Source organism: Cavia porcellus, unplaced genomic scaffold (assembly GCF_034190915.1).
Source record: "Cavia porcellus strain 051 isolate PalLab524CR breed Dunkin Hartley unplaced genomic scaffold, mCavPor4.1 scaffold_5, whole genome shotgun sequence".
Lineage (NCBI taxonomy): Eukaryota > Metazoa > Chordata > Mammalia > Rodentia > Caviidae > Cavia > Cavia porcellus.
The window spans coordinates 85,584,099-85,600,938 of NW_026947488.1; the positions used below are offsets into that span (position 1 = coordinate 85,584,099).

The window sequence follows — 16,840 nt, forward strand, 5'->3', positions numbered from 1 at the left end:
GTATTCAACAGAGCCTTTTGACAGCATTGAGAATTTTTTTTTTTTTTTTAAATCAGTACCAGGGATCAAACTCACGACTGCCTACGATTGCAAGGCAGGAGCTTATGCCGCTGAGCTAAATCCTCAGCCCCAGCATTGAGAATGTTAAATATGTATTTTTTAATAGATACAGTAATTGAATTGACTGCATAAAAGGCTACAGATTTAATTGTACTTTGGAATATAAACGTGTACTAATGTGCTTTGAAATATAGACATGTTGTGTCATTACAGATCTACAAGTAGGCTGTGTAGATGATAAGAGGCAATGGGTAATGCAGTCACTTTCATGATAGAATGCTTTAAAATAGTGGATTTTGCACATTCAGTGTATACTGGGCTCCTCTGTGTTCCTTTCACTGTGCTAAATACACAACTGGAGCTCAGCTGTCTTCGTTCTTTATTCTTTTGCTAATGTAAAGATTTTCAGTTTAAATACATTTGAGGAACTTTCTGGGTAATTCTTATGCCTGGTAATAAGGAAAACGCATACAATGTAAACTTTAGACACAAGATTTTTTTTCTTTGAATTACTCCTTTTGTTTGAATCTTTAAAATGAGCATACTAATCTCTGCCTTGTGAAGCTTTTAGAACATCAAGACTCTCATATGTTGTACGTTGACAACTAGGTGTGCACTACTAGGAGTCCCACTTACAGGAACTTATTTTCGGGGGCCAGGGATTTAGCTCAGCAGCATAAGTGCTTGCTTGGCAAGGCAAGGCAAGGCACTTTTGAGTTTGATCCCCAATACCAAAAAAAAACACCTTATTTTCATGTACTGTGCCTACAGAATAAATTGACTTCAAAATGTATGGTTTCCATTTGTTTAGTTTTAGAAATGTATTTCAGATTTAATGGATTCATATTTTTAACAGAGTCGAGAGAAAGAACTAATGGGTTTCAACAAATCTGTAAATGAAGCACGTTCAAAGATGGAGGTAGCCCAGTCAGAACTTGACATCTACCTCAGTCGGTACAATAATGCAGTATCTCAATTAAGTAAGGCAAAAGAAGCTCTCACTGCAGCTTCTGAGACTCTCAAAGAAAGGAAAGCTGCAATCGGAGATATAGAGGCAAAACTCCCTCAAATCGAACAAGAATTGAAGGAGGTAAATCTCTTTCTGTACTACCTCTTAACATTTGTTTTTCAACCCTAGTATTGTGTTGTGTTGAGACAGGGATCTCAGTGTAGTTTCAGCTTGTCTTAAATTCATTATATGACAGTCCTCCTGCCTCAGTCCCCTGAATGCTGAGATTACAGGTGTGCACTAACATGCACAGGTGTCAACCCTAGAATTATTTTTGTTTTTAATCTTAACATTAAAGTGACTGGTGTGTAGTTAACTTTTTTCTCATTTAGTATTATCTGAAAAGAATGGAGTCTGTTCAGCATATTACCTAGCATGTCAAGGGCCTTCAGTTTGTCCCTGTTATTACAAAAGAAACTCCTCCTCAGAAGCCTCATACAACAAATTAGCCACTGCTGCGTTCCCATGGAAATAACTTAAGCAAAAGAAACTCTCTAAATCTGTAGGTTAGGCAACATATGTAAACATAAGAAATTGAATGTGCAAGTTCTCATTTTTATTATTTAATTTCTAAATAGTTTCTTCTCTATTGGGACTCCAAAATATTGTGAATTAAAGATGAACAATCTTAACTTACCTAGCTCATCAGTGACCCTCTCACAAATTGGAGTTAATTAGATGTCTAAGAAATTTCATAAACTTAAATTTCCAAAGCTTCTATAGACAGGATAGAACAGAAAATCACGTTTGTTTTAGCAAGGCACAGTGACACCTGCTTGTAGTCCCAGCCTCTCCTTCTCAGGAGGCTAAGAAAGATTCCTTCATCCCAGGTTGAGGCCAGCCTGGGCAACATGACAAGATTTTGACTTAAAAAGAAAAACATGCTGTTTATGTAGTCACAATATTGAAAATAAATTTTTTTTTTTTTTTTTTTTTTTTTTGCCTTTTTTGAGATGGGGTCTCGCTGTGCAATTCAGGCTGGCCTTGAGCTCACTTTTGCAGCACAGGCTGGTCTTGAACTCTCAACAATCCTCCTGCCTCAGCCTCCCAAGTGCTGGGATTACAGGCGTGAGCCACCATGCCCAGCTAAAAAATGAATATTTTTCATTGTAATAAGCACGTGTTATTTTCTTATCGGGATTTCATGACCATGTGGTATGTAAATGTAAGTTACATCTACTGACTACCTCTACCTTTCTACTGACTGAGTTTACTTTTTAAAAGTTTCATGCATAGCTTGAGCTTTAACTTTATGCTTGTATAACAAGTAATAGTAACTTAAAGGCAGAAAATGGTGGAGTGCACCAGTTAAAAAATATTACTACTGCTAAATTGGAGATTGAGAAATGAAATTTTGATTTGGGTCATCTCTGGTTGGCAGCATTGACATTTTTGCATAGTAGTGAGGCTATCCAATCATTCCCCCCCCCTTTCTTTATTTAGATAATGTTTTTTTGTTTGTTTTTCATTTCTATTTAATCACAAAGAAAAGTATAGCATAACCATGATACTGTGCCCAGTCACTCTTTACCTGGTATCCTGACCCTAGATCTGCTGTTGGTTAGAGCAGAACTTAAGAATTAGGGGAGCTGGGGATTCAGCTCAGTGGCATAAGTGCCTGCCTGGCAAGTGTGAGATCATGAGTTCAGTCCCTGGTACCAAAAAAAAAAAAAAAAAATTGTTATAGCCGGGCATGGTGGCTCACACCTGTAATCCCAGCATTCGGGAGGCTGAAGCAGGAGGATTATTGGGAGTTTGAGACCAGCCTACGCTACAAAGTGAGCTCAAGGCCAGCCTGAACTGCTTAGAGAGACCCTGTCTCAAAAAGACAACAAAAAAGAAAAAGAATTAGAACATATTAATACATTGCTGTGGTGCCAAACTAGGATTTCCTTAGCTATGTCTCTTCATTCTCTATCAGGATGAACTATTTCTGGAAGTATATTGCTTTTGCGTTCCTTTCTATTGACCCAAATAATTTAAAACAGAAAGTCCATGCATATTTTTCAAAGCCAAGTTGGAAGTTAATGTGTACTTTTGGCCCTTTCTTTCTTGATTATTATTAAAACATTACAATTGATTTTGTGCTGTGATTGGATATGTTGAAGATCTAATGTTTTGGGGTTTGGTTTTCTTTGGTTTTTTTCTTTATTATAGAAGGAAAAAGAACTTCAGAAACTTACACAAGAAGAAATAAACTTCAAAAGTTTGGTTCATGATCTTTTCCGAAAAGTTGAAGAAGCGAAGAGTTCCTTAGCAATGAATCGAAGTAGAGGAAAAGTACTTGATGCAATAATTCAAGAAAAAAAGTCTGGCAGGATTCCAGGAATATATGGAAGATTGGTAATCTAAATTTGAGAATAACTACATTTTTTTCAAGATAGACATTGCAGATTATATTCTTACTTTGTATCAATTGAACATCACCATAAACTAATCTTTTTTTTGAAAAATAAGAATTGCAATATATTGAGTTTATCTAACATACTTTTTTAACACCAAGTACATTTATTGGAAAAGAAAGTTATGAAATACCCTCATTTCCTTAACAAATTAGAAATAAAAGAATAAAACCAAAAACAAATGGGCACAAATAATAAAGATCAGAAAACACAATCCCTTATCAAAATGCCAACATCATTTTTCATAAATATTAACTTTTTCTGTAGAAATACAAAAGACTCAGAATAGTCTAAACAACTTTGATAAAGGAAAAAATTATCAGTGCAACCCTCCCCAATCCCATGGCTTATCACAATCACCAATGTTATGATTATACCAATCATGATAAAACAGCATTTTAAGATAAACTATTTATCATATTTAACATGTCGATTATGACAGATCAGGGATATTAAGGAAAATTTTTACTCCTGAGATTAGGGAACTATGATCAAAAGGAAATACCTCAGTCCTCTTCATCTCTTGCCCTGCAGTCCCAGTAGATAAACTTATATTGCCTAATGCTAGAGAGCCAAAAGCAACTAATAGAGGCAGTTTCCAAGTAGCCTTCCATAGAAGGAAACATGAATAATGGTAACAAAAGGGCAAATACAAATCAGCTACCAGAGGTTTTTCTATATTAGTATTAAGTGACTTCTACCATAGTTTCTTAGTGCTGCAGTTTGATTCTGTTCATTTGTTACCAAGGAAAATCAAAGCCAGCCAGTGAATGCTGCTTGGTAGCTTAATGACAAATTAATAATGAGACAGATTTGTTTCGTCAGTACTTATATTATCTTAGATGGCTTTTAGTAATTGGAATTCTTGGGGCTGCAGATTCGGCTCAGGGCTAAGAGCACTAGCCCAGCAAGTGTTGAGTTTGGTCCTCAGCATAGGTAGGTAGGTAGGTAGATGTAAATTTTTGTAAGTTATTTTACTTTTAGTTTGCTTAGATTTTACCTCCATAAATATATGTTCTTTCACTCTGCTCATTCAAATTCAAACCACTTACTGTTAAATGTTTTTTTAAATGTACATTAACTGGGCAAGATGGTACATGCCTATAATTCCACACACATGAGGTTGAAGCAAGAGGATCACCATGAATTTAAGGCCAACCTAAACTGTAGCAGGACTCTGTCTCAAAGGGGAAAAAAAGAATAAAAAGATAAATAACATTAAAAACCACTGGTAACAATTACTTCTGTAGTAGGAGAAGGTTGTAGTGATGGGGACACCGAAAAATTGTCGTTGTGTCATTTCATACTTCTAAACTATGTATACATACAGTTTTAATTAAGGTAGCTTTAAATCTGTGTGTGTGAATACTAATGAAATTACCTTATACTACTTAACCTAATTCCTTTGTAATTATCTGTGAATTTTTAACCTCTTCTCATCAGGGAGACCTAGGAGCCATTGATGAAAAATATGATGTGGCGATTTCATCCTGCTGCCATGCCTTAGACTACATTGTTGTTGATTCTATTGATACAGCCCAAGAATGTGTAAACTTCCTTAAAAGACAAAATATTGGAGTTGCAACCTTTATAGGTTTAGATAAAGTGAGTATTCATAGTAAGCTAGTACCAAATGTTTTTTTCCTTTTGAAATCTACCCTCTTCTTTTCCATTATTCAGTGAACCTCTGATAAGTTTGGGAAATTATTTTAGACTTTGGGTTAATAAGAGATTTTGCCAGCCAGGCATGGTGGTGCATGTCCAGCACTCCAGAGACTGAGGCAGGGAGGATCACTATGTTCAAGGCCAGCCTGAACTATATGAGACCCTGTCTCAAAAAACAAAAACAAAAAATTTTTTACCAAAGAGTGGAACAACCTAAATGTGCATTTAACAGATAAGTTAGGTACGCAGATCCAGATAATGAGACATCATTCAATAAAACCTTTACTGAGACAAGTAATAGTTGCTGTATAAGAATTTTTACAGTAAAACTCAGTATTTTAATAACAGTCTGTTTAAAAACAGGGTTACCAAAAATGCATATTTTTCATTCTTCTATAAAATACAAGAATAAAAATCAATTTTATCAAATTAATTCAGTACAAAAATCAATTGGTCAAAATGATACCTTCCCCAAGCAATGCTTGGAACAGTCAGTATGTAACTAAACGTGTTGCCTGAGTTTAAATGGTCAGAATATATATAGTTTGGTGAGTTATAATATACTCTCAAGGTTTTCAAGCCATAGCCATTATCTAAACCCAGATTATTTTTGTGTCCTCATAGGTTTTACTTGTCAGTCCTTACTCTCTTCTCCACCCCTAACCTATCACCATTGTACTGTATCTGTAAATTTATCTATTCTGGACATTTCATGCAAATATAATCATACAGTTTGTGGCTTTCTGCTGCATTACAGGTTTTCATGTTCATCTATTTTGTAGCTTGTACCTATTCATTTTTATTGCTGAATGATGTCCTATTGTCTGTGTATACATGCCACATAGTATTCATTCATCTGTTGTTGACATTTGGATTGTTGCCACTTTTTGACTGCTTGAGCAATAATGTTTCTGTGAACATTGATGCATAAGATTTTGCATAAACATGAGTCTTTGGTTTTCTCAGATAACATAGTTAGGAGTAGAATTGCTGGGTCATATAGTAATATTCTGTTTAACTTTTTGAGGACTTGCCCAACTGTTTTCTATAATGGCAGTACTTTTTCCCACCAGTGCATGTATGTGCCAGTTTCTTTACATCCCGATTAACAGTTATTATAATTCTTTTTTGAATTTCTCTGATGACTAATGTTGAACAATCTTTTATGTGCTTCTTGGCCTTTGATTTCTTGGAGAAATGTTTATTTAAGTCCTTTGCCTGTGTTTTCATAGCTTTGTTTTTTCTTCATATTGTAGAGTTGTGAGTTCTTCACCCTTTATTCATGTCTTGTCAGTATATGTTTTACAGATAATTCCTGCCATTTCTGTGGATTGTACTTCCGCTTTTTGATAGTGTCTTTTGAAGTACAAAGGTTAATTTTGATCATTTCGTTATCTAATTTTTTTTCTTAGGTTGCTAGTATTGTACTTTTTAGCTTTTTGTGTTTAGGTTTTTATTCATTCTGAGTTTTTGGTTGGTTGGTTGGTTGGTTGGTTGGTTGTTGCTGTGCTAAGGATTGAGCTTTCATGCTATGCTATTATCCCCAACCCTTTCTAATTTTTGTGATGGGATCTCACTGTTTAGTGTAGGCTTAAACTTGTGTTCCTTGTGTTCCAGATTCCCAGAGCACCATCATGCCCAGTTCTAATTTTTTTCTATGATATGTAGTTTCTGGGCAAATTTTGCAAGTTCAGTTGTTTCCAGCACTACTTATTTGGAAAGGTTATATTCTCCCCCATTGAATTTTTGGGCACCTCATTAAAAATCAGCCAAATATAAATGTGACAGTTTATTTCTATACTCTCAAGTTTTGTCCCTTGTGCTAGTATAAGTATACAGTCTTGGATACTATAGCTTTGTAGTAAGTTTTGCTTCCAGATTATTCATTGCTGCTATATGGAAATGCAGTTAAGTATTGGTCTTATATCTTATAAACTTGCTGAGCTTAAGTTTTTGATGTGAATTCGTTAGATTGTTATATAGAATAGGATCATGATACTTAAAAGAAACAAAATACTAATACTTTTTTTTAAAATTTTTAACTTTAGATGGCAGTCTGGACCAAAAAAATGACCAAAATTCAAACTCCTGAAAATACTCCCCGGTTATTTGATTTAGTTAAAGTAAAAGATGAGGAAATTCGCCAAGCTTTTTACTTTGCTTTACAAGATACCTTGGTAGCTGACAACTTGGATCAAGCTACAAGAGTAGCATATCAGAAAAATAGAAGATGGAGGGTGGTAACTTTACAGGGGCAAATCATAGAACAGTCAGGTAAGGGTGATCTTTTTCCTCCTTTTGAACTTATTTAATCTTGGTCAGGATCCCTCACTGATTTCTCCCATGTTCTCCAGGTACAATGACTGGTGGTGGAAGCAAAGTAATGAAAGGAAGAATGGGTTCTTCAGTTGTTGTTGAAATCTCTGAGAAAGAGGTCAGCATATGTAAAAATGTTGTTAGACTTTATTTTTAGTTTTGCTGAGGCAAAGCATCCTACAAAATTCAGCCGTTTTAACTATACTATGCTCAATTTTTAAATTAACATTGAATTTCCTAGTAATGATTATATAAATGACTGGGAATGTTTATGTTTATATAACACCCTTATTCTGTCACACAATTGTTGCTGCATTGCATAAGTAGTTTATTTCAAAATAATTCTTTAAGGTATAACAAAAACTTCTGGTGCCTGTTTTGTTTTTCCTGTACTTAAAATTTTTCTAACAAAATACCAAGGAAAAAATACTGTTTTTCATTATTGTAGTAAGGAGTATTTATTATCTAAACCTTTCTTCCTTAAAAACAAGATGTTAGGTGGGCTGGGGGTGTAGGTCTGTAGTAAAATGCATGCAGAAGATGTGAGGCCCTAGGCTTGATTCCCACCACAGCCTCCTTTAAAGAAAAAAGTACTTAGTTATCCTAGCTATCAAACTTATCCCAAATATGCTTTGACTCTCACATACTCCCATTTTTGAAATAGTTTGCCTCTTTCCACTCAAGTGTTTGAATGCCGTATCTTTTCTGAAAGAATTGATTACTTTACAAAATTTAAAGTTGTTTTTCCATCCTCCATATGGTTCAGAAATCTGTTGACCATCTCCTAAGCTTTATTTAACATTGGGATTCAAAAATCAAATCAGAAGTTTGTTTTGTGTCCGTAAAATCAGAAGTTTCGGTTTTCTTCATTCTGGATTGATTCTGCTGTCAATCTGAAATGACACGACTTTCATTTCTTTGTAGCTAAATCAAATGGAATCACAGTTGCAAAGAGATTCCAAAAAAGCAATGCAAATCCAGGAACAGAAAATACAACTTGAAGAAGCAGTAGTTAAATTACGACAGAATGATCGAGAAATGAAGAATACACTAGAGAAGTTTACTGCAAGCATCCAGGTACTGTGTGTGTGTGTGTGTGTGTGTGTGTGTGTGTGATGATCTCCCTTGGCAATTAGGTTACCATTTATTGTATTCTTTTCAAAGTGGGATGTTTTGTTGATTATGAAAAAGTGATGTGCACCCATCATTTTTTCTAAAGTTTCAGAAAATCCCCAGATTAGTGCTTCAAATTATTCCTCAGCTTTTAAAATACATAGTTTGCATGTTATATATTTACATATCTGGTGGATATATTTATGTAAAGAGTACAGATGACTTTTTTTAATATCATACTGACTTTTCTTAACAAAGTGTGGCTTTCTTTCCAAGCCAGTATAAACTGCCTTTGTTTTTTAGTACAGATGACTTTTTTTAATATCGTACTGACTTTTCTTAACAAAGTGTGGCTTTCTTTCCAAGCCAGTATAAACTGCCTTTGTTTTTTAGTTGTTTTAGAGTATTTGTTTATACTATCTTTTGATAAATGTTTTTCTGTATTATTATGTACATTGTCATGTACATTGTCATAGTTTAAAATATCCTTGTAGTACTGTATAACTTTACATATTTATCCATAAGAATTATACAGTGTGTAGGGCAAAGCATTTCTTGTGTAATGACATGTTGTCCTCAAAGTGGGTACTAATTCATGAAACAGCACATATAAATATTTTCCAGATCTTTAAATACTAGATTTAACTATATGTAAGTTTGCTCCTTTCTAAAGTGAAAAATGGCATCTGAACTTGTCTTACATATCTTTTTGTGTTTAGGGCCATTTTCATTATATATATTCATGTTTTTGCCCTTTTCCTATTAGCGTATTTTTTTAAATGCCTGTTTTAAATTTTCAAAAATGTTACTGTCACTATGTTAATACATTGGCCTTAAATGTTAAAATATTTTGTAGCGTTTATCAGAGCAAGAAGAATATTTGAGTATACAAGTTAAGGAACTTGAAGCTAATGTACTTGCTACAGCTCCTGACCAACAAAAGCAGAAATTGCTAGAAAAAAATGTCAGTGCTTTCAAAAAAGGTATGTTTAAAGATACAGACTTAAGAGTTTGTCAAGAATAAAGTTTACAATGCTTAACATAGCAGTTTGTCAAAGATCACACACATAGATAGATAGATAGGTAAGATAGATATCTCCCTTGCTTTTTAGAGAATAAAGTAAGAGAAACTAGGTGGAAGCTATGGCTAGTGTTACCAATGTATAGGACCATAAAATATGTATATCTGACATCCCCCCAAAAAAGCAAGGGGTTTTTTGTTTTTTAAGAGCCAAATAGTAGTATCAGAAATATAGCAAATAGGACCAGGGGGCCCTGAGTTTGAGTCCCAGTACAAAAAAAAAAAAAAACGAGAGAGAGAGATTGGAATTAAACATAATAGATAGGATGAGAGTTCAGGCTATGTTCTAGTAAGGAATTACAAAAAGATAAAAGAAATGAGAAGGTATCTGGAAGATTTTTGAAATTATAACATCTACGTAAGAGGAGAGATAAAAGAAAGGAAGCAATAGTTAAACTCTGTCCAGTCCTTTGATCTCATCACATCTCTTACCTCTTTCTGTGCCAGTTATTCCGCAAGGTACATTGGAGCTTTGAGGTACTCTATACCCATTAGCATTTTTGCTTGTCTTTCAGAACAAGCTGTTTTGTTTTTCATTTTTTATCGGTACCAGGGATCAAATTCACCACTGCCTGCTTGCGCTTGCAAGGCAGGTGCTTAAGCCGCTGAGCTAAATCCCCAGCCCCGAACAAGCTGTTCTTGGTAGCTTGAATTCTCCACCCTTTCTACCATCCTTCCTTCATTGGATGGTGATTAGAATTCAACTATAAGAACACAACCCACCCTCACTAGTGTAAGTAGGATTTGTATAGTACAGGTGTAACAAGTCATTAGATTATTTACAAGAGAGTTTCTAGGTTAAACACTCAGGAATAATTTTCAGAGTACTTTGTGGAACAAGCAAAAGAGTATTGCCTCTTCTACATTTAGAAAGTAATCTCTCAAATTGGGAAGATGCCTCTGTAAATGCCTACAGCAGAAGCACAGTGCACCGACTGTATTCTATCTCATCAAAGTTAATGTCACAGCCTGTTATCAGTACAGATATACTGACTGGCCACAACAACATCTCAGACCATCACCAAAAAATCTAGACTTTTTTTCTAGACTACGTGCCAACAGGAAACATGTCCTTCCAAATTATGCAGGTCAATGTGAATAGATTTAAGTCTAAATCCTATCTACACAAGAATCTTGGAAATATTTATCCATTATCACGGGGAAGAACATCAGTTTATCTTGTTCACTTTGATACAAACAAAATGTGAAAAACTACTAAAATAAGAAAATAACCACAATTTCTTCACCTTGAGTAAGTAAGAGTCAGACATATAGTCTCAAGGCTAAAAACCATGAAACCAGGAAGTAGTAAAACATCTAAGAAAAATTGGAGGTGTTTGAAAAGAACCTAAAGCATGAAGCCATTAAGAAATCAGTGTTGAGCAAGAGATTTTTAACAATATGTATTACTGTATTGACATAGGGTTCTGGTTTTTTAAAGGTACTTTTTCCTAATATCTAAAACTTTATTTTTTACATCAGGTTAAGTGATTAAAGAAATTTAAATTTAATTTTTTTTTTTAATTGCAGAATATGATGGTGTGGCTGAGAAAGCTGGTAAAGTAGAAGCTGAGATTAAACGGTTACATAATGTCATTGTAGAAATCAATAATCATAAACTCAAGGCCCAACAAGACAAACTTGATAAAATAAATAAGCAATTAGATGAATGTGCTTCTGCTATTACTAAAGCCCAAGTAGCAATCAAGACTGCCAACAGGTAGAATATCCATACTTTTCTAACCATTCTTCACATTGCAAAGGGAGTTAATACCTAAATTTAATGTTCCATTAAATGTTTCTCTTATTGTTACTTATTAAACGTATCTGACATGTTATTACTTAGTAGGACTTAGTAAGGGCAAACTTACAATGAACATTTATTGAAACCAGTTTTTTTTAAATGTGGTAAACAGGTAAACTTTGACAAAGTATAATTATATAACTCCCCAGTTTTGAGTGCACAGATACCAGAGTTTTGTCTGATTTAGAGAAATCCATGTAATTTAAGTAGATATAGTGCTTATGGCAACTCGTGGCAAAATTGTCTTGGTAGCTTTTTGTTGGGGTGCTAAGGATCAAACCCAGGGCCTCATGCATGTCAGATGGAACTCTACCACGAAACTATTTCAGTCTTTTAAAATTAAGATCAATTAAAACCTCTACTGTGATAAGAAATAATTTAATGGATAATATTGAATCTAAAGTTGGATGATGACTTTGTTTGTAAGAATATTTAATAATACAACTCACCCCACAAGTATTTCTCTGATATATATAAACGAATTCAAGAATGTTTTAGTAATCATAAACAATCTATGATAAAAAAAATTTCACATCAACTATCATGGAAAATTCCTTGGTAGATTTTCAAAACAGTATTACATTTTTAATGTCCCTTTGCTTTAGAAATCTTAAAAAGGCAGAAGACTCTCAGTTTCGCACGGAGAAAGAAATAAAGGATACTAACAAGGAAATAAATGACTTAACAGCAGAACTAAGAAGTCTTGAGGATAAAGCAGCAGACGTCATAAAAAATACAAATGCTGCAGAGGTAATATTTCATTTTAAAAAGGATGGGGGTGGTACTTGAAGCAATTTTAAGGGTTGCAAACACCATCTTAGTGCTTCATAATAAGCACTCAATAAACTGAAGTTTTAGCTTTATAAACTTTTATTTGTATAACATGTAATTTTTGTTTTGGGGTTTTTTTAATTTAAGATGGAAAGGATGTGGGAGAGATTGCTGACTTCCCCTTTCTAATGTAAAAATGCCTTTCAGAAAGATCCTATCTGTATCAGTTCTTCTTGGTTTTTAGGAGTCCTTACCAGAGATCCAGAAAGAACATCATAATCTTCTTCAAGAACTAAAAGTTATTCAAGATAATGAACATGCCCTTCAAAAAGATGCACTAAGTATTAAGTTGAAACTTGAGCAAATAGATAGTCATATTGCTGAACATAATTCTAAAATAAAATATTGGCAAAGAGAGGTGAGATTGCTACCATTAAGTTTAACCTTATACCTGTATGAAAAACGTGTGGGTTTTTTATTTTTTGAGGTATGCTGTAATTCTTAATTCTATGATACAGTATTCTATAATCACTTCTCAATATAAGGATAATGAGCAATAAATAGTAATAATTATATACAGAAAAATCTGAGTAATGGTTACACTGCTTTTTATTCCAGAGCTGATCTGGAGGTTTAACAAAATTTTGATCACATGAACACTTCTTATGGAACAACTATGTCTGTGGAAAGCTTTTGAGAAAAAAGTTGATTTATCACAATTCCTGTTTTCATAACTATGTAATGTTTTCATGTTTAAAAAATAAATTTTATTACTGTGTCTTCTTTCATAGATTTCAAAAATATCACTGCATCCTATAGATAATAATCCTGTTGAAGAAGTTTCTGTTCTAAGCCCAGAGGATCTTGAAACAATTAAGAATCCAGATTCTATAACAAATCAAATTGCACTCTTAGAAGCCCGGTGTCATGAAATCAAACCAAACCTTGGTGCCATTGCAGAATATAAAAAGAAAGTATGAATCAATTGTTTGAGTAATACATATTTTTGGTTCTTAGCCTAAATTATCACCTTTACTTTTAGACAATGAACTGTATTAATTTTCATCTCATATATATCTGAAGAGGTTTTTCTCAATCTTTTCACAGGAAGAATTATATTTGCAGCGGGTTGCAGAATTGGATAAAATTACTTCTGAAAGAGATAATTGTAGACAGGCATATGAAGATCTTCGAAAACAAAGGCTTAATGAATTCATGGCCGGGTTTTATATAATAACAAATAAATTAAAGGAAAATTACCAGATGCTTACTTTGGGAGGGGATGCTGAACTAGAACTGGTAGACAGCTTGGATCCTTTCTCTGAAGGAATTATGTTCAGGTTTGTATGGAGTCTTAAATACTAACTTTACCTATTTTTCAAACTTAATATTTCTTGATAAGATATGAAGGTGAGATCTATAACTTATTTTATTTGATGATAAATACTAGTTTATACAGGCGGCTTACAGTAAATATTATGTACAAACAAATATTTAATCTTTACAACCTAGTTTATATATTTTCAGATCTTCCCTGCCTGGTAAGCATAAGATTGTGAGTTCAATTCATGGTACCAAAAAAAATTTTTTTTCAAATCTTTGTAATCTAATGTCAGGATTGAAAATTTTTATTGGATAAAAGGAATAGTAAGAAGTACTTAATTGGCTGTTGAAATACTAAAATTTTGATAGCTAGTCTATATTAATCTTCTAGTAACGTTTTCATAAAATTACCCGAAAAAAAAGTTCGTATTTGTGAAAATCAAGTTAGATTTCCCAAGGAGGAAGGTAGTAGTGCTCGGTCATACAAATCAAATCATGGAGTCTTAGCCGGGCATGCTGGTGACTTCTAATCCCAGCACTATTAAGAGGTTGAGGCAGGAAGTTCACAAACCTACCACCAACTTGGTGAGACTGAGACTCTGTACCAAAATATGGCTGGGGCATATATATTGCTGAGTCAAAAAAAAAAAAAACCATGACTTTCCCCACCCTTCTGTACTGGGATTAAACGCAGGGCCTTAGGCGGACAAAGCTGATGTTGTACCACTAAGCACAGCTTCTTTTTAAATTTAATTCTGAGGCGAGGTTCTTGTTGCTACCCAGGGCCAACTCAGGCTTGATAATCCTCTCTCTGCCTCTTGAGTAACAGGGATTGTAGGCACCTAATTATAGGCACTGATTTTCTTAATTATTTCAGTGTTAGACCACCTAAGAAAAGTTGGAAGAAGATCTTCAACCTTTCAGGAGGAGAGAAAACACTTAGTTCACTGGCTTTAGTATTTGCTCTTCACCACTACAAACCTACTCCTCTTTACTTCATGGATGAGATTGATGCAGCCCTTGATTTTAAAAATGTGTCCATTGTTGCATTTTATATCTATGTAAGTAATCATGTACGTTTTAATTCTAGAAATTTTATGGTTTCCCTAAACATTGTTTGTGCAGTTTTGTTTTTTGATTGTTAAGCTTTTTCTGTGTTCTCTAACTCCATGAAGAAACCAAGTCTTTATTTGTACCAAGTATTTTCATTTTTGATGAGTAAAATATAAATTGACCATCCAAATGAACAGAACACCAGCTAGAATCCCAAGTCTCCTTCCTAGATCTGTTCCACTAGACTTGTAGGCAGTAATGCTTCAAAAAAATACCCCGATTTCTCTTATCTGTACTATCATTCTTATACATGTTAATTACCTACGTAATACTGAACTTAATGCCCAGGAAATAGAGAACTAAAGCTTGCCTGTTTATATGATTTACTTATTTAATATTCCTTTTTTTTTCTCTCTTTAGGAGCAAACAAAAAATGCCCAATTCATAATAATTTCCCTTCGAAATAATATGTTTGAGATAGCTGATAGACTTATTGGAATCTACAAGACATACAATATAACAAAGAGTGTTGCAGTAAATCCAAAAGAAATTGCATCTAAAGGACTTTGTTGAATTTCATCCTGAAGATTCAAGTTGAATTGGCATAGATGCATGGTATATTATTGATTTTCTATTGTAAGAATTATGACATATTCTATAAAATACATATTCTAACTGATGACCAAACTGTTTGTTTTATGATGTTAAGAATCATGTTACAGTGTCTAAAACAATGCTTCTCTGAGGCAGGAATGTTGCAATTTTAGCCCAGGAAATTTGTAATTTAGCAAGTCCCTGGGAATCTATCACACTATGAAGACCCTGGAATCACCACCTCAGTGGTTCCACCACCCAGTTTTGTTTAGTTTTGTTTCCTGTATACCTGTTTATAGGGAATGTTAAGAATGAACGAGAGATTTTTAAGATAGGATTTCATTTCACAATTCAAGATGGCCTCAAATCTGTGATCCCCCTGCCTCAGCCACTATATCCTATCACGCCCAGCAGGATGAGAGTTTTGTAAGACTGTTAAGAAAAATCAGATTCCTGTAGGGGCCAATGACTTGCCCTTTGTCCCAGAGTATTAAGTTTTTTAGTTGGGACAAAGTTCTAAAACTAGATCTTATTCTCCAAGGCTCAACATAGCTTCCATGGACATTCAACCTATCTTGGAAAAATTTTTAAAGCATTCTACTTGGTTTTCTGTGACAATCATATTACCCAAATAAAGGGAACCTTGTTTTGTAAACAGCCGTTTTTAATTTATAAAAATTTAAACAGACACTTCAAAACTTGGTGTGCTTTGACTATTTAAAATTTGTTGGAAAACTGAATGCAAAAACAATGTTTGAACATGATGATGCTACATTTCAAAGAATGAATACAGTAATAAGTGGAATATAAGATACCGTGAATGTGTTGTTTGACTCATGTCCGGATTTTTTATGTTGTCTCAAGAATATTATGAAAGTCAACAACCACCTGATGGAATCAAGTATCTTTACCCAAGCAATTTCTGGAAATTTATCCTTAGTTGACTCATTAAGAAGACTAATATTTAAATATCAGAAACCTGACATTTAATAAAGCCATTATAATGAATGAATAAGCAAACAAACATGTAAGGGATGTAGCTCACTGGCATAGTGCCTGCCTGGCAAGCATAAGGTCCTGAATTCAAGTCCTGATACCTTTAAAAAGTCATTAAAATGTGAACACAAAAATAGAAGTAAACTTAAAGCAAGTTCAGGCACAGAAGGAGAAAACAGAAAATGCTGTGCTTTTTCATTGGTGGAAAGTGAAATTTTTTTAGGATTAAAAATAATCCAGATCCATATGCAATAATCTTGGTTGGCCTCCAGTTCTATGAGTATTAACTGAAGAGGGGGTTGGTTCTCCCACATGGTAGCTTTGCATTATTCAGAAATAAAAGATTAAGTGCATAATAGCTTAACATTTTATTACTTAAACCCATGGGAGACTTTTGTGGTGTGGATAAAAGTTCAGGTGATGATAGTGCAACTTAAGTGCATTTGTAGAATTCTGTCCTAAGTGTCTCTTCACCTCAATTAATTACACTGGTTATTTGCACAATAATTGTTAGGTGTAGTGTGAGTCTAATCATAAAATGACCTCATGCTGCCATCTTAAATGTTAAGGCTTATTCTTAACAAGACCTTTGGAGTATTTTAGAACTAGCTTATAAACACAGCTGTGTCTATTCATTAGAACTTTGTGTGTAT

The 16,840-nt window shown here is 34.0% G+C and overlaps 1 protein-coding gene across 4 annotated transcripts in view; it reads left to right on the forward strand.

The window, feature by feature from the left end:
- Smc4 (structural maintenance of chromosomes 4) overlaps window positions 1-16,001 on the forward strand; it is a 31,632-nt gene extending 15,631 nt beyond the window's left edge. For 2 of the 4 annotated variants that reach the window (XM_063249267.1, XM_063249271.1), the window contains 14 exons: window positions 917-1,150; window positions 3,227-3,412; window positions 4,915-5,076; window positions 7,185-7,410; window positions 7,491-7,570; window positions 8,377-8,529; window positions 9,422-9,548; window positions 11,177-11,366; window positions 12,056-12,200; window positions 12,466-12,639; window positions 13,013-13,195; window positions 13,329-13,561; window positions 14,422-14,605; window positions 15,018-16,001. In XM_063249267.1, the coding sequence (XP_063105337.1) occupies window positions 917-1,150; window positions 3,227-3,412; window positions 4,915-5,076; window positions 7,185-7,410; window positions 7,491-7,570; window positions 8,377-8,529; window positions 9,422-9,548; window positions 11,177-11,366; window positions 12,056-12,200; window positions 12,466-12,639; window positions 13,013-13,195; window positions 13,329-13,561; window positions 14,422-14,605; window positions 15,018-15,170 (2,430 nt within the window). In that variant the 3' untranslated portion in view covers window positions 15,171-16,001. The remainder of the gene's footprint in view (window positions 1-916; window positions 1,151-3,226; window positions 3,413-4,914; window positions 5,077-7,184; window positions 7,411-7,490; window positions 7,571-8,376; window positions 8,530-9,421; window positions 9,549-11,176; window positions 11,367-12,055; window positions 12,201-12,465; window positions 12,640-13,012; window positions 13,196-13,328; window positions 13,562-14,421; window positions 14,606-15,017) is intronic. The other 2 variants (XM_063249270.1, XM_063249269.1) reach the window with 2 other exon arrangements.
- Window positions 16,002-16,840: the final 839 nt, after the last annotated feature.